A 22,040-nucleotide genomic window follows, 5' to 3' on the forward strand; every position below is an offset into this window, starting at 1 on the left:
CAATGCCATAGTGAGTCTCTAATATACATGTGGACCATAATGTCCTGGGTTTTATTGAAACTCTTTTTTTTTTTGCTTTTGACCAATTTCTAATCAAGAAACTAGAGAGTCAAGGTTATGGTGAGTATAGTTGAACTATGAGGGACAATACTGTTCATGCGTGTGTGTATGTATTGAAAGGTAAACACCAAGAGGCAGTAGAGTGTGGATGGACAAGTGACTCAAGTCAGGTAGCTGAATAAATGGGGGAAGCAGGCCCTGGGACCAGCATGCTTCTCACATGGAGGTTTGGAGGAGGCTCTGGAGACGGTTCCCCGAGCTCCTCCCAATGGCTTAGGGGTGACCGTGTGCACTGTAAATTGCAGGCTGTCTGAATCACATGCAACCGGTCACCTCATAAAATTCTTTTCCCAACCCTCCATCCTTCTTGGCTCCTTCACACTTTTTGGATTACATTTGCACAGAAAGCTACACATTCTAACAAATTAATCAGTCTTAATTTAAATGTAGATTTCTTTGAGCTGATATATATCATTGTGGCTATAAAAAAAATAAGTAAATATAGCAATGTGCTTTACTGATAGGATTTGGCCCAAAATTATTCCGGGCATGGGATTACCTGCACATGAAGAACTTGGATTGCTCTGCCCACCAGAAGATGCCCTTCTTACAACAGTCTGTAATCTCTTCATCAGAAAAGGCCGAGATATTCTTACATAACTATGGGTCTGCTGCTGTTCAAATAAATATTTTTTAAAACAGTTATTTTTAATAACTCAAGTATTCATGAAATATAATTCTTCTATAGCTGTTTTCCTTAGGAATTTGTTTTGTAATTTTTTTGGAGGAGGGTATAAATAAAGCATTAACTACATTCCCAAACTCTTATATAGAGCTTTCTTGTATCTAAAGCCTTAATATTTTCAGAATTAGACAATTAGCATATTGCAATTCTGACCTGTACATAGGCAAAATAATAAAATTCAACCTTAATTGGCTTTAATGCAAATGAATTACATGGCTCTGTCTAAATGATTGAGACCATTTTCTTTTCCTTCTTTCCTTCTTTCCTTCCTTCCTTCCTTCCTTCCTTCCTTCCTTCCTTCCTTCCTTCCTTCCTTTTTTGATTGAGAACCATTTTCCAGCTCAGAGTCTCTTAGAAAGAAATTCGTCCCTTTATAAAAAGATGGTTATAGCACCCCTCTGATAGACAATGGAAAACAGCTATAAGCAGTAGTTAATCCATGCATATTCACTATTCACCACCAATTCTTAAAGAGGGTAACACTGGGAAAATACATGTATGTGATTTTTAAAAATTGTGCTCATGCATTTTCTACATTATGTGGTATAATAAATGGGTGAGACTAATGCATATCATAAACCTTATGATTCAGGTCTGTATGAATATGAAATTTCAATTTAATAAAAAGTTTACTATAAAAGCACAAAGGATAAAATTAAGGTATGAGTAGGAAGAAGAAAGAATCCAAAGGGTTTTTAACTCCCTGTGTTTAGTATACAAAGAATGTATTCAGCTGTGTTTAGCTCTTGTTACACCTCTCAAAGGAATGAAACTAAATTTATTTTAAAATTCTGCAGTTGAGATATAGGACATGTGGCATACATAATTCATTACAGCTTTTTTGCTCTGATGCTACTTATACCACTTCACCCAGTAAGCCTAGTTAAGAAATTATAACCAATCTCTTAAATGTTTACCTTTTCTTTCCGCTTGAAGATGGAGTTACTACAAGGATGGCTGGGCTGAGGTCTTTGTTCAAGTTCTGCTAACACTGATGACAGTTTATAGGCGTTTGCTTGCATCAGGTCTAGTTTCAAAATGGTCTGTGGATACATCATTTGGCCTTGTGAGTAAGTTTCTAGAAAATGAGGCACAACTGCATGGGTAAAAGTATATCAGGATAACTTCCAAAATGACAAAGAAATCTAAAAAATTACACATTCAACTCATATGCAGATATGCACAGAAAATGCTGAGCGAAACAATGGACCCTTTTCCTAGAGCAGTGGTCGGCAAACTGCGGCTCACGAGCCACATGCGGCTCTTTGGCCCCTTGAGTGTGGCTCTTCCACAAAATACCACGTGCAGGCGCGCGTGTACAGTGCGATTGAAACTTCGTGGCCCATGCGCAGAGCAGCAGTTTGCTGACCACTGTCCTAGAGGAAAGCCTTAGTTGTTGAGTGTGTCTTATTCTGGACTCGTGTGAACAGAGTAAACCAGAAACCTTGATAGATTATTACTCAGTATTTTGTAGCAATGAATAGGCTTTACCCAATTTTCTGCTGAGGAATGGGAGAGGGAATAATAAGTGTTGACTGAGAAGGTAGGCTTTTGGGAGGCCTTGAGGAAAGGCAATTGAGGCATCGGTGCTCCACACTGTGAATAGGATTGACCTCATATCAGTAGAACCAAACCAAAATGATGGGAGGCAGGGCTTATTTATTATTTTGGTTGATGTTCATTGTTTTTCTTGAAGAGGGAGGCCTTATATTACACAGAAAGTTCACAGTAACACTTCTCAAAACTAGAAACAATATTTTAATTATAAAAATAAGGACTGAAGCTTAAGATACACTCTTAGGCTCTTCCTGTTCTCTACTTGACTTTGAACTGTAAACTTTATAATGACTTCTTTGTTAGGCTGTGTCCAATCAGGGTAAATAAAAAAACAACAACAACCAGAATCCAAGTATTAGAAGGGGCCTGCTTATCCAATCTCCTCCCCACCATCACCTCTCCCTTCCCCATATGTCCAGCATGGGGATTCCTAACCCTAAGATCCCTGCCAGACACCTCCAATTGATGAGAAAGGTCTCTGATTCTTGAAACAATCCACTGCATTGAAAACCCTTTGAGGTAGATACCAATACCCCCATTTTACAGATGCAAAAACTAAAGTTATCCCCCATACCTTCTACCATTAGGACTACTCTGCATCTGAGAGCATCACAGAGCAAATCTCCTTCCCATATCCAAAGTCAACACCTACAACAGTTTTTCAGAGAACATGCCTTACCAACATTTTTGCTTCAAATATGGCACTTCAAGGACAAAAAACAACAACAGTGAATTAGGAAGAATTTAAATGAAACTGAGTGTCCTAGTGCAAAAAAACTTCCCTAGGTAACACAAAATCTACCAATATCACGAGTTTCCCTCCAACAGATGCAGAGGTGTGCAATGAAATAACAGGGGTATTTGGTACCCACTATTCGAAGGCTTGCATTTGTTCCTTCACTAGATCACAAACACTGTGAATCTAGGGGTCAGATTCCCTCCCTCCTCGCATCCTCCACTGTGTGAATCAGTCCAGTGAATACCTACCACAGTTTCTGATCCTAATACATGTTCTATGCTGGTAACAAGAATGACAAACATCTGTGCAGGAACAACCAAACATATAAACTTATAATTAACGCCATCATAAAGTGCTCTCACTTGCCTTTATTTTGGTAAATGTTATTTGCATTGAATTAGTTAACTAAATATGTTGTGTTATCACAGAAAATGTCCCAGTCTTTTATAATTTCATAAAAATCATAGCCATGTGTCATTGCGAATATGTTAGACCTCTGTTTGCAAATGAGTAGAATTCAGGCTTTTCTCTTCACAAGAAGTGTTAGGTTTGTTTCTGCAACAGCACCCAATTGAAGGAAACCTGTGCTAAGAAACAGATAAAGAAAAAACACATCCGGAGAACCAAGATGGCGGCATAGGTTAACGCCGGAGTTTGCTGCTTTGAACAACTACTTCAAAAGTGAAACCAAAAAACGGAAGGGACATCACCCAGAACCACAGGAACGCTGGCTGAGTGGAAGTCCTACAACTAGGAGGAAAGAGAAACGCATACGGACACTCAGAGGAGGCGCAGTGCTGAAGTCAAATTCTGAGGTGCGGAGTGCGCGGAGCGGGCTGGCGGCGGAGGGCGCGGTTGTTGTTTTCAATCGGGAGGGAGTCGAAGACTCTGAGCACCAGATCCGGGCGAGTCTTTAGGGACCCAGACTCAAACGGGAGAAGCGGGACTGTCTGGCTTCGGTCAGAGCGAGTGCAGCTTTCTCTCCGAGCTTTGCAGCGGGTGCTGGGACTCAGAGAGGCAGAGCCCCTGGGGACAGGACTGAGAGCCGCCATAACTGCTCTCTCCGGCCCACCCTGTTGATCCTGTGCGACCCGCCCCGCCCAAGCCCTGCACAGAGGCATTTGACGGATAGCCTCAGGCAAAGGCTAGATTAGCACCTCCCTAGAGGACAGAAGTTCTCTCACTGCTGACACTCATAGCTGATTCTCATAGCCACTTGGCCTGGAGGTCAAACCCTCCCTGGTATTAGCTACAACAATCAAGATTTATCTATAAGACTGCGAACAAAGACCACTAGGGGGTGCACCAAGGAAGCATAACAAAATGCGGAGACAAAGAAACAGGACAAAATTGTCAATGGAAGAAATAGAGTTCAGAACCACACTTTTAAGGTCTCTCAAGAACTGTTTAGAAGCTGCCGATAAACTTAATGAGATCTACACGAAAACTAATAAGACCCTCGATCTTATATTGGGGAACCAACTAGAAATTAAGCACACACGGACTGAAATAACGAATATTATACAGACGCCTGACAGCAGACCAGAGGAGCACAAGAATCAAGTCAATGATTTGAAATGCGAGGAAGCAAAAAACATCCAACTGGAAAAGCAAAATGAAAAAAGAATCCAAAAATGCGAGGATAGTGTAAGGAGCCTCTGGGACAGCTTCAAGCGTACCAACATCAGAATTATAGGGGTGCCAGAAGATGAGAGAGAGCAAGATATTGAAAACCTATTTGAAGAAATAATGACAGAAAACTTCCCCCACCTGGTGAAAGAAATGGACTTACAGGTCCAAGAAGCGCGGAGAGCCCCAAACAAAAGGAATCCAAAGAGGACCACACCAAGACACATCATCATTAAAATGCCAAGAGCAAAAGATAAAGAGAGAATCTTAAAAGCAGCAAGAGAAAGAAACTCAGTTACCTACAAGGGAATACCCATACGACTGTCAGCTGATTTCTCAACAGAAACTTTGCAGGCCAGAAGGGAGTGGCAAGAAATATTCAAAGTGATGAATACCAAGAACCTACAACCAAGACTACTTTATCCAGCAAAGCTATCATTCAGAACGGAAGGTCAGATAAAGAGCTTCACAGATAAGGAAAAGCTAAAGGAGTTCATCACCACCAAACCAGGATTATATGAAATGCTGAAAGGTATCCTTTAAGAAGAGGAAGAGGAAGAAAAAGGTAAAGATACAAATTATGAACAACAAATATGCATCTATCCACAAGTGAATCTAAGAATCAAGTGAATAAATAATCTGATGATCAGAATGAACTGTTGATTATAATAGAATCAGGGACATAGAAAGGGAATGGACTGACTATTCCTTGGGGGAAAGGGGTGTGGGAGATGTGGGAAGAGACTGGACAAAAATCGAGCACCTATGGATGAGGACAGTGGGTGGGGAGTGAGGGTGGAGGGTGGGGCGGGAACTGGGAGGAGGGGAGTTATGGGGGGGGGAAAAAAGGAACAAATGTAATAATCTGAACAATAAAGATTTAATTAAAAAAAATAAAATTAAAAAAATTAAAAAAAAAGAAACAGATAAATTGTGCCTGTATACATCTATTTTCACCAAAGAACTACTGAAATTGCCTGTTTGGACAGAATTTTTAGGTACCTACTCATAATTGAATTAGGCTATATTCGAGGTCAGGGAAGCAGGAAGCACGTCCAGTTTCCTGTATCCTTCAAAACATTATTGCAACAGAGTTTTATCTCTTCCTGAATTTTTCTCAGAAAAGATAACCTATCAACATTCTCTCACTCTAATCACAGCGGAAACCCCATACCCTGCACACATGGGTGCTAGCATCTGCTTGTGTTTATTCCTCTGTTAAAGTCACAGGTCTTTGCTAATTGCCTTTTTAACGTGAATTCCTCCGAAGTTGCCACCTTGTCCATCAATTCCTACATATTTCCTTCCTCCTGTTATTCTGAAGACCCGGATGTTAGTTGAGGAGTGAATGAAAAACAGCATTTTAATCAATAATTAGTTTTTCAGCTTGCCTCTGCACATTGTGCTAGCATTTTCTAAATAATTTTTAATCCTCACAAAAACCCTTTGAGGTAGGTTCCAATATCCCCATTTTACAGATGCGAAAACTAAAGCTATCCCAGATCCCTGTAAACAGCAGAGCTAGATAGATGCAACAGAGGCCTTTCTGAATGTAGAACCTGTGTTTTTGGTCACGTTTCTTAACTGGGTTACAAGTACGCATGGTTTCCAGACCCTGAAGGAATCATTCTATTTTAGAGAACTCTATTTTAGGCACTTTTTTTCCCCCTAGGAAGAAACTGAAGCAAATGTTTCTAAATAGTCGGATTTTTCCAGATCCCTCAAACTCCTTGCCAAGGACCTGACCCTACACGCCTCAGACTAGATTGTTCTGTCATGAGAAAGGAAAGGCAAACAGCGGCCAAATGGGCTGGCAAACGAGCGTTCTAAAAATAACTGTTTCATCCTTAAATCTAGGAAACGGTGCTCTGCCAATATTTACCTCCTCCATTAGGGCTGCTGTGCTTCTCTGGCTCGCCGGGTCTGAGAAGGAGTTGTTGGAGTAAGCTTTCAGCATTCGCCGGAGTCCTGGAAATGAAATCGTGTTCTCGGTCACAATCCTCCTGCTCTGGGGGGACACAGCTGAGCCCAGAAGGATTTCCGAAATGGCTGGAGCTGTTTCTGTAGGTAGTTGTTACTGAATGGGTGACCTTTACCTTCATTTAATGAAATGTGAGAAACGCTGGCTGGTGCTTAAAGAGTCTTGACTGATATTTTTCCAAGATGAGTTCATGACTCCTCCTTGTTGACCCATTCCTGGTGGGTTCCTGACATTTACCACAGGGTTAACCTTTCCCTTGCTATGATATTTACATGTGGAAACACTTTTACTCTCTTGGATTTCCTGTCAAGTGCTCCATTGCAATCGGTAGTTCTGGTTCATGTAAAATAAGCTGTACATGTCACGGTCACAAGTGGGGAGTCGCTTATATTATCTGCATCCTTTTAGAGAGGTTTCCCATTCTAACAGGCCTCCCCTCTAAGAACAGGATTTAATCGGAATGATCTTTACACCATTTAGAGCGTTAGTTTAAAAGGAAACAGGCAAGAAAACCCAAAGCCCTGTGCACAGTTTACTATGTTTTAAACCAAATGAATTGTCCCTCATTCCAGCAATGCCAGAAACATGGTAAAATGCTACATTTCTGCTGGGCTGGCATGGCTCAGTGGTCGAGTGTTGACCTACGAACCAGGGGCTCACGGTGCAATTCCTGGTCAGGGCACAAACCTGGGTTGTGGGTTTGATCTCCAGTGTGGGGCGTGCAGGAGGCAACTGATTGAGGATTCTCTCTCCCTCTCTGAAATCAACAAAAAAATATTTTTAAAAAATGCTATCTTTCTGGAAAAGGTGGTATAGAACTTACATAGCTCTCACAGATAAACCAAAGGATCGTTTTTGGTTTTTTATTCTCTCCTTTCTTTTTTAAAAAATTTTCTTTATTCATACAAATTAGGTTTGACATGTGATTCTTTAAAGGAGATAATCCCTGTGTCAATCAGCAAAAGCAGTATTCCCCAACTCTCAATGAAAATACTTTCCCTTATCAGGCTGTTCACAGACATATTACACACCTTCCCGGTCGCTTGAGGCTTTTTCAATATCTCTTTGCAGTCTCGACAGTTTTGATTTTATTGAAGACTTTTGTCTCTCTTTATTCATTGCATTGTTAGGATCTTCTTCCTTGAGGGGAAGAAAAAGGATATTTAACAACTTAATAGGGAAAAAAATTTTCTCTCCAAGTTGCACTGAGACTGTCACTGACTATTTAATTTTAACTGAAAGAAAAAAGTAAAAAAAAAAAAAAAAAAGCCAGTAACTGAGACCTGCTTAATAAGAAATCATCTCCTTGTTCACAACTTGTAAGTACCTAGCTGAGCACTTTCTTTAGAACAAATTATTCTTGAAGGATGAGCCTTACTGTAGCTATTTTCATAGTTACTTGACAAGTAAATGTATTTGTTGTATACTCATTGCTCTCTATCTTTATTCAAGTTAGAGTCTTTTAACAGTCCCCATGTAGTATCACATATATGCCTCGAGCTAGGATTGCTTAACAAGCTGAGCAAATGTTTGTGTTCTGTGTTGCTGGCTACTGGGGATGCCTGAACAGAAACACAAATGCTCTTCCCAGAGTGGGTTTATAATTAGGCCTTGAAGTGTAACATAAGAGGCCACGTTCATTGATGAATGGAGCAGACAGGAATGTGTGGCCCGCCAAGGCCAGGGCCCGGGCACAAAAGCTTTGAGGAGGCTATAGACTAAACCAGGATTTTTCTGTCAAGGGGAAGGAGGACAAAGGGTGACCCAGGAAGAAGAATTGGCTCAAGCAAAGGACAGAGGGAGGACTGTGAGAACTGTATCAGGAACAGTAAACAGACCAGTTGCTTAAGCAAACACAGTGAAAGAAAAAGTTGTCTGGTAGGTTAGGCCAGATTTGGGGGCAGAAAGAAGTAGGGGTTTTATCACATAGGCTAGGAGAAACCATTAACAAAATCTGAACTTCCACATACATATTTCAAGGGTTGAATATAAATGGGGGATGTCAGGGTCAGATGGAAAGGTGGCTGTACACATAGCAGAGGGAGAGAAAGAGACTAAAGATGGAAGTGAAGGAGTCAGGGAGTCAGGACTTCTCTGATAGGGAAAGTGACAAACTGGGATCCCAAATGTTGGCGAAGGTTAGCTCTAGATAGATTTTCATGAAGAAAGGGGAGCTGAGGATTTACAGCAACATGAATAGCCTTTAAAAAATGTAATGTACAGGTGAAAATATTTTATTTACATATTGTGTATTACATAATTATAAGAAGTTTCTTTAGAACCCAAGGTGACGTCACCCCCCCCCCACCCCCCCGGGAGATCTGACTAAACCACAAGGATGCCTAACTCCAAACCTGTCCTTCCTGGCTGGAGGAGCACACATTATAATCTGGCTGTCAGACCAGTCCAAGACTTCACTTGGTCTGCTTGGGACACCTATTGCTCAAAAATGTATCTCTAAGGATAGATCACTACTGGCTCACCTTGAGGATGGAGTTTACTACTATCCTTTAGTTTTCTTAAATTCTTCCTCTCTTCCAAATATTTGTTAGAAAGAAGATTAATATTGGAAGAGGCATATAAAACTATGGATACCATCTTTGAACATGGCCTTTACAGTGACCTTATAAATATTTTCACACTGGTCATCAGCCCTCCAATATTTGTACTTGGATTGTTCTCCTGTCTTACCTCTTGCCCACATAAATTTCATAGCACTACATAAAAGTCCCTCTACACTTACTGCCATGACTATAAAGTCAGACTTTGGAGGCATTTTGCCTTAAGGCTATTAAGAAAATCCTATTTTTCCATTTGAAGATACAGTCCATTCTCTTAAACAACAGACGTGTAGTCTTTAGTTCTGGTGCACTGAAATTTCATAGAAACCAAAAATTCCATGAGCACATCAATTAAAGATAATCTATCATGGCTGCCTCCTTATATTTCAGCTAGAGGTCTGGTACATGAAATTCATGCACGGGTAGGGTCCCTAGCCCTGACCAGTGATCAGGGCCAATCAGGTCCTTCCAGCTGCCATATGGGGCCTTCTTTCCAGCTGCCAGCCAGGGCCTTCTTTCCCCAGCTGCTGACTGGGGCCTTCCTTCATTCTGTGCCACCCCCTGGTGGTCAGTGCATGTCATAGCAAGCGATCAAACTCTGGGTCTCCCAGTGGAACTCCTGAGGGGACACTTTGCATATTAGCCTTTTATATATATAGATAGGAGCCTAGTCAAACTTTCAAGGAGAATGACCCTTATTTTATTGATAGGTTAGTCTATAGCAGTAGTTCTCAACCTTCTGGCCCTTTAAATACAGTTCCTCATGTTGTGACCCAACCATAAAATTATTTTCATTGCTACTTCATAACTGTAATGTTGCTACTGTTATGAATCGTAATGTAAATATCTGATATGCAGGATGGTCTTAGGCAACCCCTGTGAAAGGGTAGTTCGACCACCAAAGGGGGCGCGACCCACAGGTTGAGAACCGCTGGTCTATAGAGACATTTTTATTAGCCTTTTAATAAAGTAATAGATATACTCTATTGTATATTTTCTCATCCCAGGGATCACCTACACTATTTGGAAGAAGAGAAAAAAAAGAAAGCACTTTCCTATTATAATCCAATCTCCCTTTCTGCTCCGATCTCTACCTCTGCTTTGAAAAGACATTGCTATTGTTAATTTGCTTTGCCTTTGCCAAGGTAGGAAAAAAAAAAGGATTCATTTTAGAAATAGCTGTCACATGATGCTATTTGGAAGGTAGGGAAAGGAAAGGTTGGTCGCCTTCCCAGGTGCTGGGCTCACTGCTGTGCCCAGATCTAATTGCCTTTCTCTCTTCCCTCATCTCTTGTTCCCTGAGTGTGGATCCTGGGATATTGACTTTGGCTACTCTTTTAATCCTATAGGAGGACATGGCCAATGGGTTGGTCCTATCTATGTGCAGAGAAATATAAGCTTCCCAATATGGCCATTGAAGTCTGAATGAAATCTAGCAGAGGCCCAGGGAAGAGTTGTCAGGAATTCAGAAGACAAAGAATTTACTCCAAGATAGCTAAGAAACAAGATGCCTGGGCTCTGACCAAGGACACTGATCTGTTTTTAGCAAAGATGACATAGTAGAGTCATCCAAATACCCTCAAAATTAGCCTCTGTGATTTGGCCCAAGCATTTCAAAGAAAAGGACCATGAAGAATGTTGGCGCTTCCCACCTCCTAGGATACATGCCTTTGTGTAATCCCCGCAGCTTGAGCGTGGGCTGCACTTACTGGCTTGCTTCTAACAGATAAAATATGATGAGATATCACTTCTGAGATTAGCTAATAAAAGACTATGCTTCTATCTTGAGCATTCTGGCTTTGTCTCTCTTGGATCAAAATTCTGGGGGAAGCAGGCTGACATGTGTGCTGCCCTAAGGAGAGAACCACCTGGCAAGGAAATATTATCTCCTGCCAACAGTCAGCCAGAGGCCTGCTCCAGCCATGAGTAAGCTTAGAAGCGGTTCATTTCCCAGTGGAGCTTTGAGATGCCTACAGTTCTGGCTGACACTTTGATTGCAGTCTTCTGAGGGACTCAGAGGCACCCAGTTAAGCCATACCTGGATTCCTGACCCACAGAAACTGTGAGATAATAAGTGCTTGCTGTAAGCCATTAAGTTTGGGAGTGATTTGTTATATAGCAATAACAACCAAGAAGAGACAGTGATTATTTACAGGTCATGAAACATGTGTGCCTGGCATTATTCTCATAGAAGACCAAGTATGAAGATTCAGTAGAAAACCCTTGACTTTCTTCCCTTCCAGACATGTTTCCTTTGCCTATTTATAAACCACACTGTTTTTAATTTATCTGAACCATGGGGGAAAAAAAATCAATATTTTCCATTAAAAACACACAAGATATTTCCTTTACAATTGTTCTCAATTTTTTTTTTTTTTCAGGAATCCCTCAGTACCTGAATAAGGTTCCCCATTAATGGAACTTCCTTCCATCCATACTTACAAAGTAATCGGTTAATAGGAACTCAGATTTATTTTCTGTAGATGAAATGGCAGTTTCTTCCATGAGAGCCTGGATATCCTTTTCAACATCGATCTTGCTGATGGCCCCATGAATGTGCATGTGGCACTGCAAAGCCAAGGGAAGCAGAAGGAGGTTGCTGAAGACATGTTTCCTGCTAGTTCTTACCAAGCATCCCAGAAATGGAGACATCTTTACTACTCACTGTGGTCAGGGTTTGGCCAAAAACAGAAATATGTTGGGTGTACTGATTCAAGTTATTACATAAAAGTTTAATTCTTTCCTTTTCCAGCTCCAGGATGTTCTGAAAAGAATGGAAAATGAGGTAAGATCAGCCAGTTGGCATGGAAAACTGAAATCACCCATCTGAGCAAATTGTCCTGTTTGTGTCTCTTGATTATGTCATATCCAAACTGTGGTGGAGAGATTTTCAGGACAGGAATGTGACTTGGCATCTCTCCTATTTATCTTCCATTAGAATTTATTTAAATTGCATGCTTTCCCCAGGATTTTTCAGCCCAAAGGCATAGAGGTGGATGCAGTGGGTTATCTGACATTCACAAAGGGTAGAAAATAATCATTTGAAAAGCATTTGTGCCCTAACTGGTTTGGCTCAGTGGATAGAGTGTTGGCCTGTGGACTCAAGGGTTCCAGGTTTGATTCTAGTCAAGGGCATGTACCTTGCTTGAGGGCACATACCCAGTAGGGAGTGTGCAAGAAGCAGCTGATCAATGTTTCTAACTCTCTATCCCTCTCCCTTCCTCTCTGTAAAAATATCAATAAAATATATTTTAAAATAAATAAAATATATATACCTTTAAAAAAAGAGAAAAGTATTTGTGAGTCCCAGAGAAAGAGAATGAAGCCCAGTAAAACCCATGTCTATATCTCCAAAATGTAGTCAGAAACTAGATATTTCTAGAATTGTTTACAGTCATAGAAGGCATTCTGCTAGTCTCTGCAGGGGCAAAGATGAGGCACAAATTCTCTGCTTCAGGAAACTATTTGATGAGCAGAACCCCAAAGTCTGATCAATTCATAATTCTGGCCTAAAATTAAGCCTGGGGGTCAGAGACCACTGTTTAAAGGTGGGAACAAACCCTCCCCGTTTTGAGTGAAATGACAAGAATTCCACTCTGGGAGTTTCATACCTTTTAGCTGGAAGGGTAAATAAGAAAGCGAGGGAGGTCACTTACCTTGTTAGCCCTTAACACTTCAGAAAAGTTAGCTATTGGATTCTTGCCACTCACTGCTAGCTGAGTTGCTGACTGATTGTTTTGAGGGAGTTCAAAGAAGTTCAGCAGCTAGGCATTGTGGGAGAAATCTGGGTCAGGTGGAGTATACAGGGGATTCCCCAGCCTGTGGGGGCAGCTTGGTATGTATCTAGAGGACTTCGGCTTTGACGGAGGTGGCCGGTGTCTAAGCTAACATGCTCCTCATCCTGTTTTTGTAAGGACAAGTCCTGGGCATTCCTCCTTCATCCAGAGGATTGGTTTCTCCTGTAACTGCCACCCAGCAATAGTCTTTTATGAAGAAGGTTTTGGGCAAATTGGTGGGTAACATTACCATAGGAAGCAAGAAGGATGGACTACATCTCAAGGTCTCTGATAGGGTGGCGGGGGGGGATCACAAAGCTTATTGGCTTATCCCATGCTGCCTCTGTGGCACACCTGGAGGGCCCACTGTCCTGATCCAGCAAGCCGTTTCTTTATACTCCTGAGCAGACTGCATTCGCATTCTGTTATTATTTCATGTATAGTATATAGTCATTTAAAAATTTTTAAAATTTACTTGTTTTCTAATTATGAAAAATTTACATGACATAAAATTTACCATTGTAACCATTTTTAAATGTGTAGTGCAGTGTCATTAAGTACATTCACACTGTTGGACAATGATCACCCTCATCTATCTCCAGAACATTTTTCATCTTGCATCGCTGAAACTGTGTACTCATTAAGCCATAACTCCTGATTCTCCCATCTTCAGCCCCTCTGGCAACCACCATTCTAGTTTCTGTCTTCTATGAATTTTACTACTCTAGTTAGCTCATATAATAGGAATCATACAGTATTTGTCCCCTTTTGTCTGGCTTATTTCATTTAGCAAAAAGTCTTATCCTGTGGCAAAAAGTCAAATCAAACAGGTGACCTCTTGGTGCATGAATTGACACTCAACCAACCCAGCCACAATGGCCAGGCTAATTCACACTCTTTATTCATTTTTTTCAGTTCCTACTGCTGTCCTGGCCTTCCTTCCTGCTAAAGGCTGAATAATATTCCTTTGCGCTCAGGCAATAACTATGAATATCTTTGTCAATCGCATGCAAATTTTTATCCTGTGCCAAGTGTCCTGACATTTGAATCAGAAAGTCTGGAGCTCTGCTCCCCGTGGCCACCTACCTTCTTTGTGGAGTTAGAACCTGTACAATTTTTGTAAGTCAATGGGCACCAAATATTTGTCTTTGCTTCTGGTGTTGGTCCCCAGAGTCTTTCTCCAAAATTGCAGGCACCAGCCATTTGAATGTGGCCAGGTGCTCTTGCTCTCCCAGATACAGGATTAAAGACCGTGAAGAGCAGCCTACCGAACATATTGTTTCTTCAAAGGTAAGAAACCATATGCCTCCTAACAAATACACAACACAAATTCTGCTCAGTGGTTTGGACCTCAAGTGGGACAACTTCAAAAGTGAGAGACTTTACAGGACAGAAAAGGACATAGAAAGCAGCTGTTCTACCTTAGCACCATGATGAGCAGAGGACAAGAAAGAAAAGAAAAGCCAGGATTAGGAACACATTGCATCACCAGTGGGCAGCTGTTTCTTTACTTTGGCAAGGGCTGAACCAGTAGCATCAGTTTGAGACTAGAATAACCAGTGTCTCTTGATGGAGATGGTAATGTTTAACAGATTTTAATTACATCTCAGGGAAATCATTAAAATGATCTATGTTCGCTCATGAAAAGAGGCTGAGATTAATTCCACTGTGCAAAGGGAAAGTCAATATCTCACGTAATAAATTATTGCTTTCCATTATATTGCATGTGTGGTTTTTTTAAAATAAAATAGGCAGTAGAAAAGCAAGATACTCAAGAAGGACCTAAAATGGTCCTCTAGTGCGATATAGCACATATGAAGAAAGTGCTGTCAGAGTTACCAAGAAACCGCAGATTTAGAACCTGTCTGAGGCCAAGACATCATAATAATTCACACTCTTTTTTAAAAAAAATGTTCTTATTGAATTTAGAGAGAGAGAGGGAGAGGGAAAGATAGACACATTCATCGGCTGCCTCCTGCTCACCCTGTACTGGAGATTGAGCCCAAAAGCCAGACATGTGCCTGACAGGGAATCGAAAAGGTGACCTCTTGGTGCATGGATTGACACTCAACCAACCCAGCCACAATGGCCAGGCTAATTCACACTCTTTATTCAGTTCCTACTGCTGTCCTGGCCTTCTAGTTTACATTACCTGAGGAGCTTGCCTTAAACAACATGCTCTTTATAGAGCAGGAACTCTCAAACTTTAGTATCCTAGCAATCACCTAGACCCTGTCCTAAAGTTATTCAGAAGTTCTGTGACCCACCTGTTCTAGGGAGGTGCTCAGGAATCTGAATCATAACAAGCACCCTAGGTATTTAGTTCTAAATTATCATATCATCACTTTAAAATGTTTACTAAATGTACTGTAACTGAAAAATACATTTTTAAAAAGAAAAAAAATAATAAAGTAAATAAAATTTTTGCCAAATGGGTAAGCATCATTTCATATGTTAACTAGTAATTTGATTTTCACTTCTATGATTTGCATGTTCATACCTTTTGAATTTTATTGGATGACTGAATTCTTCCTTTGTATATCTTCTTTGCTGCTAAATTGCACACATCCCCATAAAGTATTGAAATGGTACTTTATTCATTGCTATAGATATCCAGCGTCCAACACAATGTCTGAGATGCAAAGAAATTCTCAAGTGTATACTGTATGAATCAGCTTCCAGGCCTAAAACTCATTTCGGAATACCTAATCATTAAGCCTGAATTTACATTTTCCTTTGGCAGCACTTTTCGAAATCGGCTGAGCATTACTGTGTCCATTGAGAACTTAGGACTGGAATCCTGGCCAATGATACTCAATAAATATTCACTGGTTGTTGTATCCATGGAGGAATTACAACAATGAGAAGTAATGTCATTTGTGTAAAGTCACAATAGGACTGATGGCCACAGCTAAGGGCAGAGATCATCAGGTTATATAACTACAGATCCGACCTCCATTTTCAAGGCCACACAAAGCTCCATGGAAGAAGAAAAAAGTGAATGCATAACTTACTTGGTAGCAGTTTTCTAGCGTGTTTTCCCATTTCAGTCTGGTAGAACAGCCGGCCATGTTTTTTTGGTAATAATTTTCATCTTCTTTTGTCAATTTCTCAGTCGATTTTTTCAATTTATTGAGGAGCTAAAGTAAAACATCAGAGTCACATATTCAAGAACACATTTATGAAAGCCCATTGTAATTCCATATAATGTCATTTATACCAATGATATGTTTCTCACCTCCCAGCTAAATTCATAAAGAGTAGCTATAGACAACAAAATCCAAGATCTTTCAGAAAAAAAATGGATGTCAGAGCTGAAAGGAAACCAAAAGACCTTTCAGTGCAATTCTTTCAATTTTTCATATGATGGAATCGAGGTCCTTAAATATGATGTGATGTGCCCACATTCATCAAATCAGCAACCTCCAACTCAAGACTGTAATCTACTAACAATTTCTGTGGTCTTATTTGGTAAATCCTGTCATCCCTGGCATTGCTTACCAGGACAGGTAGGGAAATGTGCGGTCATATAACTTAGAACTAGGATGAGGCCTGGCTATCATCCAGTAAGGTCCAATAACCTTACTTTACTTTCACTCTATAAACTCTGCAGTATAACTTCAAAATCAAATTTCAGGATTAGAGTCCTGCAGGTGAATTACTTAACCTTCATGAGCCAGTTTTCTTATCTGTGTGATAGGGATAGTGATATTCCTGTTTCACTGGGTTGCTTTGAAGATTTAAGCAGGTGATGTGGGTAAGGCAGGTGGCACACTGCCTGAGACCTGGGTTAGCACTCATAGTGAGCATTACTATTACTAATGAAGAGTCTGAGCGAGACACATGTCAATGTTCACGGCAAGTTACGGACAGCTTGACAGATGCCTTGCTTGCATCCTACTCCCCAGTGATCTGCTCCTTCCCAAAGAGCCCCCTCTTGCCAGTCACCGAAACTGACCATTCTGGTTGTGAAATCTTCTGGAAAATCAAACTAATACAAAACTCTCTGGACCAGAGTGGCTGAAATCGATTCTCAAAATGCTCAGACAAGTAATTTAAAGTCTCTGAGAAAGGAAAAAGTTGTACTACATGAATGATTCTCAAACTTTAATATGCCTAGGAATGATGTAAGGTGCTTGTAAAATTGCAGACTTTTGGGATCCCACAGTAGTCATACTGACTCAGTAGTTCTGCAGTGGGATCAGGAAATCTGAATTTTCACTACCTCCTCAGTTAATTTTGATGCAAATGGTCCTTAAACCAGAATTTAAGGAGCATTCAGGATCCCTCTGACTTACACAGTTAGGAGTTTCAAGGACAGAGACAAAGGCTTTTAAGAATGACCCTCTTTATGTTTAAGGACACTTTGAGTAATGTTTCAGTAATAAAGAACATTCATCCAATATTCTGAATATTAACACCACTCACTTTATTATTCCAATTGATATACTAGCCATTCAACTGTCCCTGGCCTCTGATATATGACTTACACAGGACACACTGGGTTTTGTATATCAAGTGTAATGGATCACATTTACCTATAGAAACATGAACTTGTGAATTTTAATCTGATAACAATTTAGTGAAAGGGCTGAAAGTGCGCCATGGCTATACTTTGTTAAATTATGTCCTTAGATTCTTACCGAGAATACTCAGACCTCCAGCAATGAGAACAAAGTTACTTTTGAAATGACCCTTCACATTCATCAGCCTACACTATATAGCTATTGACTAGAAGTTTCTGCTTAGCAAATTTATAGCAAATAACCCCAAATCAATAGAAAAGAAGAATGTCAACTCTTACATTCTTATTTCAGGAACTTTACAAACAAATTTTATTTATGGAACTTTTCAGAAAACTTCACTAAAATTTATCAAAGATTGCATACTTTTTTTCTTCTTTTCTTTCTCCTGGAACAAATATTTCATACACTCATCAAACATTTACTGGGTGCCACAGTGTGTCAGGTACTAGGCTCTGGAAGTAGAAAATGGAACTAGACAGACTCCTTCTTTAGCCAGGACCCACATTACTACCCTGTGGGATAGAGCCCAGGATGATATAAGTATTTAGTTATATAAGCTAAACTAGCCTTGGAATTACAATGACATATAAGCTGAGACTTGGCACATAGTGGGCGCTCACAGAAATAATCCTTGTGTGAAAAAATGTAAAATAAAGTAGGAATTGGTGAGCATGGCATGATACCAAAACAAAAATTTGTGTGTGTGTGTGTGTGAGAGAGAGGTTAAAGCACAGTTTGAGAGGGAGAATAACAAAAGATGATGCTGAGAACCAGGCAAAGGTCAGGGAAGCTCTTAAGGACCACAGAAAGGAGTTGGTATTTTATTCTGAGGTCACTGGAAAGACTTTGAAGGCTTTTAAAAGGAGAATAATATGCTCAGATTTGAGTTTCAGAAAAGTCAGTTTGACTTGTATATGGGAAATAGATAGAAAAAGGCAACACTGAAAGTCAAGAGACCAACTTGTCAATTACATAACCTAAGAAATGATCATGACAGCCTGGGACAGAGTAGTGGCAGTGGGGACAAATACAAGTAGATAAATTTAAAAAGTATTTGGTTTAGGAGTTAGAATTGGGAGGATATGGAGAATGATGATATTCCAAGGTCTAGGAAACACAAGAATAAATATTTTTATCAGAGGGAAGTGATGGTTCCAATTTTGGATGTTGGATTTGATATACCAGAATGCAGTTTAGAGACTGGTTTGGGCTGAAGATATAAATGTGGGTATTGTCAGCATAGATATGCTAGTTGAAGCCATGAGAGTATATTTAATGAATACCAGTTACTTCTTGAGTACCTGATATTGAGAATATTGGGTTGGACACCAAAGATACCATGCAGAATGAGACAGAATGAGGCCCCAGAGAGAAACCATGAGGAGCAGCAGTACATAAAAGCCAGGCAGAAGAAGGGAAGTCGGTAAAGAAGGTTAAGAAAATATTGCCAGATAAGAAAACCAAAAGAGTGAGAGGTTGCTGAAGTTAAAAGAAGAGACTGTTTCTGGATTGGGGAAGTCATCAATGCTTAATGCTTCCAAGTTAGCATAAGGTAAGAACTGGGAATACCCATTGGCTTTAGCAACAAGGATGACATTGTTTTCGGCAAAAGCACTTTCAGTAAAACGGTGAGGAAAGCTGACTGGGTGGTTTGAGGAAGTGAAGGCACAGCACAGACAACTCTTTCAATAAGTCCTACTGTAAAAAGGAGAAATAATATCTGGAGAGGAATAGAGTCATGGAAAGGTGTCTCCCTGACTCTCCCAAGATGGGGGGAGTTGAGAAGGCTGATGGGAAGGAATTGTTGGAGAGGGGCATCTCCAAGATACAGGGGAGAAGGGAATAATCAAGAGACATGTCTCAGAGAGGGGATGGGATGGGAAACAGAGCATGTGGAGAATCGGCCTGTCTCATTGCACACGTGACTTCAGCAGGCAGGTGGCTGTGCTGATTTCTATTTACTCCATGAGGTAGGAGGCAAGATAGTCTGCTGAGAGTGGGTGGTGAGGAAGGAGGTGCAAGGAGAATAGAGATTTAGATCAGCTTCTGGTGAGAACAAGGACTGCTGAGCAGGGGAACAGGAAGAATTGCTGAGCGGCATGGAGCAGCTCAGCTCAGGCTGGCAATCACAGGCACTTTGGCGTGAGATGAGAAAATAAATGCTGCCTTAGCTGTTTAGCTTCAGGACTAAAAAAATAAGCTAACAGATAAAGTGATGAAGACGGTGGGGGTCTGTGAGGTAATGACAACCAAAGTTTAGGGTCACAGGACTAGCTGAAGGAGGGCAAGAGAGGACTGTAGTTTTCAGTCTCCCAAGGAAGCTTCTAATGAGGGAAGGAAGAGGAAATTTACCACTTAGCTGCCCGTGTTTTTATTGTTTTACTAGAGGCCCGGTGCACGAATTCATGCACCAGTGGGGTCCCTAGGCCTGGCCTGTGGGGTCGGGCGAAACTGGCTCTCTGCCATCCCCCGAGGGGTCCCAGATTGAGAGAGGGTGCAGGCCAGGCTGAGGGACCCCACCTGTGCATGATTGGGGCCAGGGAGGGACAGAGGAGGTTGGCCAGTCAGGGAGGAAATGCAGGAGAGCTCCAGGTTGTGTCTGACCCATTTCGCTCAGTCCCAATTGGCCAGACCCCAGCAGTAAGCTAACCAACCAGTTGGAGCATCTGCCCCCTGGTGCTCAGTGCACATCATAGTGACTGGTCGACTGGTTGACTGTCTGCTCCCTGGTGGCCAGTCACAGCAAATGGTTGAGTGGCCTTAGCATATCATTAGCATATTATGCTTTGATTGGTTGAACAGACGACTGGACACTTAGCATATTAGTCTTTTATTATATAGGACCAGAGGCCCAATGCACAAAATTCGTGCAAGGGCCTTGAACCTGGTCCCCGCCCACTGAGGAGGGCCTCTGCCGCCTCTGTCTAGGCCCCCGCCCACTGCGGCTTTGTCCAGAAGGAAGGACATCCAGAAGGATGTCCGGTCTAATTAACATATTACACTTTTATTATTATAGATTGCTTGACATCAATAAAGAACAGCTTCTAGTCATAACTGGTTTGGCTCAGTGGATAGAGCGTCGGCCTGTGGACTCAAGGGTCCCGGGTTCAATTCCAATCAAGGGCATGTACTTGGGTTGCGGGCACATCCCCAGTAGGGGGTGTGCAGGAGGCGGCTGATTGGTGTTTCTCTCTCATCGATGTTTCTGACTCTCTATCCCTCTCCCTTCCTCTCTGTAAAAAATCAATAAAATATATTTAAAAAGAAAGAAAGAAAGAAAGAAGAAAGAAAGAAAGAAAGAAAGAAAGAAAGAAAGAAAGAAAGAAAGAAAGAAAGGAAGGAAGAAAGGAAGGAAGAAAGAGAGAGAACAGCTTCTAGCCTGGGAAAGAAAGAAAGAAAGAAAGAAAGAAAGAAAGAAAGAAAGAAAGAAAGAAAGAAAGAAAGAAAGAAAGAAAGAAAGAAAGAAAGAAAGAACAACTTCTAGCCTGACTGCAGTGGCTCAGCGATTGAGCATTGACCTATGAACCAGTGGGTCACGGTTCGATTCCTGGTCAGGGCACATGCCCAGGTTGCAGGCTTGATTCCCCAGTGGGGAGCATGCAGGAGGAAGCCAATCAATGATTCTCTCTCATCATTGATGTTTCTATCTCTCTCGCCCTCTTCCTCCCTCTCTGAAATCAATACAAATATATTTTTTTAAAAAAGAAAAATAAAAAAACCCCCAGCTTCTACTGTAGGTTTCAAATGCCCACATTTGATCCTGGTGCCTAGCACTGAAACATACTGTGGTTTCCCCTCCTTGGAAGCTGTCTCATTTTTCAATACTTATGATTATTTCAAACTGTGAAGATTGATGTGTGAAGAAAGAACCTTGTAATATCTTGCTAATAATGAATTTAAGTTATTCAACTAATAGTTTCTTCAGATAAAATAATAGCAAAACTTCCAATGACAATTTTCTTTTAAGGATGTTTTGGGTTGTAGCGGTGCTGCCTGCATTGACTTAGGGGCACTCCATCTTTTGGAGAAGATACTGATGATTTCAAAGCCTTCCAATCTCAGCACATACCACAGAAGTGTGCAAGATAATCCATTTTGGGCTTGTGTTTATTTTTGCCTAAAGCTTACTCTTATCTAAAATCTGAATTGACATTGATGTGAACACATGGACAGCTGTGGATTCTGAAGTGTCCTAGAGGCTGAGGGGGAATTTTACAGCATGAAAAGATGTCAACATCCTGGGACATGTGGTCATTGACAGGTGCCTGTGTCGTGTGGATTTATAGACTTACTATCTAGCTTTAATTAGGGTAATGTACACAAAATTCACAAATCTCTTAAAAAGATTTCTGCCAAGAAGCTGCAGTTTGGTGCTAATATGAACAATATCAGCATAATGAAGCCACAGGAACCGATGCTCTCTCCTGCTCCTGGTAATGAGTGTGTCCTCACTCACATGAAAAGGC

General features: G+C 41.0%; 1 protein-coding gene across 2 annotated transcripts in view; it reads right to left on the bottom strand.

Annotated features, from left to right (window-relative positions):
* NOSTRIN (nitric oxide synthase trafficking) overlaps positions 1 to 22,040 on the bottom strand; it is a 54,174-nt gene that overhangs the window by 4,301 nt on the left and 27,833 nt on the right. Inside the window, exons 8-14 of one of the 2 annotated variants that reach the window (XM_059704211.1) lie at positions 16,063 to 16,188; positions 11,938 to 12,036; positions 11,715 to 11,840; positions 7,743 to 7,851; positions 6,613 to 6,698; positions 1,723 to 1,848; positions 620 to 734 (exon numbers count right to left, since the gene is read on the bottom strand). In XM_059704211.1, coding sequence (XP_059560194.1) covers positions 620 to 734; positions 1,723 to 1,848; positions 6,613 to 6,698; positions 7,743 to 7,851; positions 11,715 to 11,840; positions 11,938 to 12,036; positions 16,063 to 16,188 — 787 coding nt within the window. The remainder of the gene's footprint in view (positions 1 to 619; positions 735 to 1,722; positions 1,849 to 6,612; positions 6,699 to 7,742; positions 7,852 to 11,714; positions 11,841 to 11,937; positions 12,037 to 16,062; positions 16,189 to 22,040) is intronic. The other variant, XM_059704212.1, reaches the window with a different exon arrangement.

This window comes from Myotis daubentonii, chromosome 7 (genome assembly GCF_963259705.1).
Source record: "Myotis daubentonii chromosome 7, mMyoDau2.1, whole genome shotgun sequence".
Classification (NCBI taxonomy): domain Eukaryota; kingdom Metazoa; phylum Chordata; class Mammalia; order Chiroptera; family Vespertilionidae; genus Myotis; species Myotis daubentonii.